This window comes from Nelumbo nucifera, chromosome 3 (assembly GCF_055504915.1).
Source record: "Nelumbo nucifera cultivar China Antique chromosome 3, China Antique-T2T, whole genome shotgun sequence".
Taxonomy (NCBI): Eukaryota; Viridiplantae; Streptophyta; class Magnoliopsida; order Proteales; family Nelumbonaceae; genus Nelumbo; species Nelumbo nucifera.
Window position 1 is genome coordinate 101,776,092 of NC_142651.1, and position 1,657 is coordinate 101,777,748.

At 41.8% G+C, this 1,657-nt stretch overlaps 1 protein-coding gene across 1 annotated transcript; it reads left to right on the forward strand.

The window, feature by feature from the left end:
- Positions 1 to 1,170, forward strand: ATGSTF13 (Glutathione S-transferase family protein). The gene is made up of 3 exons (XM_010261359.3): positions 1 to 270; positions 361 to 409; positions 511 to 1,170. Exons 1-3 carry the CDS (start codon positions 124 to 126, stop codon positions 957 to 959), a joined length of 645 nt encoding a protein of 214 aa, XP_010259661.1. The 5' UTR covers positions 1 to 123; the 3' UTR covers positions 960 to 1,170.
- Positions 1,171 to 1,657: the final 487 nt, after the last annotated feature.

A 1,657-nucleotide genomic window follows, 5' to 3' on the forward strand; every position in this document is an offset into this window, starting at 1 on the left:
CACCTCGAAATCTAACAAACAGAACTACATCTTAGAAAGGAAGACAGAAAGGATCTCAACTTCTCAACCCCCTACTCATCTTCTTCTTCCTGTATCTCCATCTACTTCTGTGTGAGTAAAGAAATGGCGGTGAAGCTTTACGGAATCGCCATGTCCACCTGCACCACACGCGTAATGACCTGTCTCCACGAGAAGGGAGTCGACTTCGAAATCGTCCCCATCAACCTATCCGCCGGCGAACACAAACAGCCTTCTTTCATCTCCAAAAACGTAAATTAATTGCTTATTGTTATGCATGAAACTTTAGGGTTTTTTCCCCTGCGCATATCATTCAGTTTTTTTTTTTTTTTTTTTTTGCAGCCATTCGGTCAAATCCCGGCTCTTGAGGACGGTGATCTCACACTCTTTGGTGAGCATGCTCGATCTAATGGTGGTCACGATTAATGTGACATTTGTTTTTGTTAATTTCTTTATTTATTTATTTATTTTTTCATATCGATCGGACGACAGAGTCTCGTGCAATCACCAAATACTTGGCGACAAAACACAAGGACAAGGGCACTGATCTTCTGAGGCTGGACAATCTGAAAGAAGCAGCGTTAGTTAACGTCTGGTTAGAGGTGGAAGCGCAACAATTCAACCCTCCAATCTCAGCACTGGTTTACCAGAGAATGTTTAGCCCGCTTTTTGGAGGAACACCGGATGAGAAAGTGATCGAGGCCAACGCCGAGAAGCTGGGGAAGGTACTGGACGTGTATGAAGAGAGACTTTCCAAGAGCAAATACCTCGCCGGAGATTTCTACAGCCTGGCGGACCTTCACCACCTCTCCTACACGTATTACCTCATGAAGAATCCCGAGGCCAACCTCATCAACTCTCGTCCCCATGTCAAAGCTTGGTGGGAGGATATTTCGTCTCGTCCTGCCTTTAGAAAGGCTGCAGAGGGAATGACCGCTTAGAACTATAAATCTGCCCCACCGGTTACAGTTTTAGTTCTTCATCATCTTTTCCTTGCATTTCTTATCACTTTCATGGTAGGATTAAATGCATTGCGGACTTTGCCAAAGATGGTAATCCTTCTACCATCTTTTTCTTGGGATTTTTTTTTATTGAGTTCTGTTTTGGGAAGTTGTTCTATATAATTTTTAAGGTGTCTGTGACACTTACATCTGTTTGATTTTCTGTTGCATTCTTCATTTTTACCAACTTGTGCAAAGGAAGGAATTGGTTTGTACTTCAATGCCAAGCATTTACAAAGAAGTCCATTTTAAGAAAGAAAACAATGTAATCTATTGAATTTCTTCTGCATCAAAAGAAATGCAATGCAATGCAATGTTTTTAAAACCGAACCGGTCAGGGGTCCAGTTTCCGGGTCGAACAGTCCGACCGTTTGAATCGAAGAGACGGCCCATTCTAACAAAAATTAAAAAAAAAATTACCAAAACTGTTAGATGGTTCAACCTCGGGTCAGTGGTTTCTTGACCAAATCAACATTTTTTGGCGAAATAAAGGTTCTGGGGTAAAACCGAATCGATCACTTGACCAGTTCCCAGCTTTTTGGTCCGACCATCTGATCCAATCCGATTTTGAAAACCATGATGCAATGTATAGGAATGCAAACGGATCGGATCTGATTTGAATCAGGATATATTTAAAT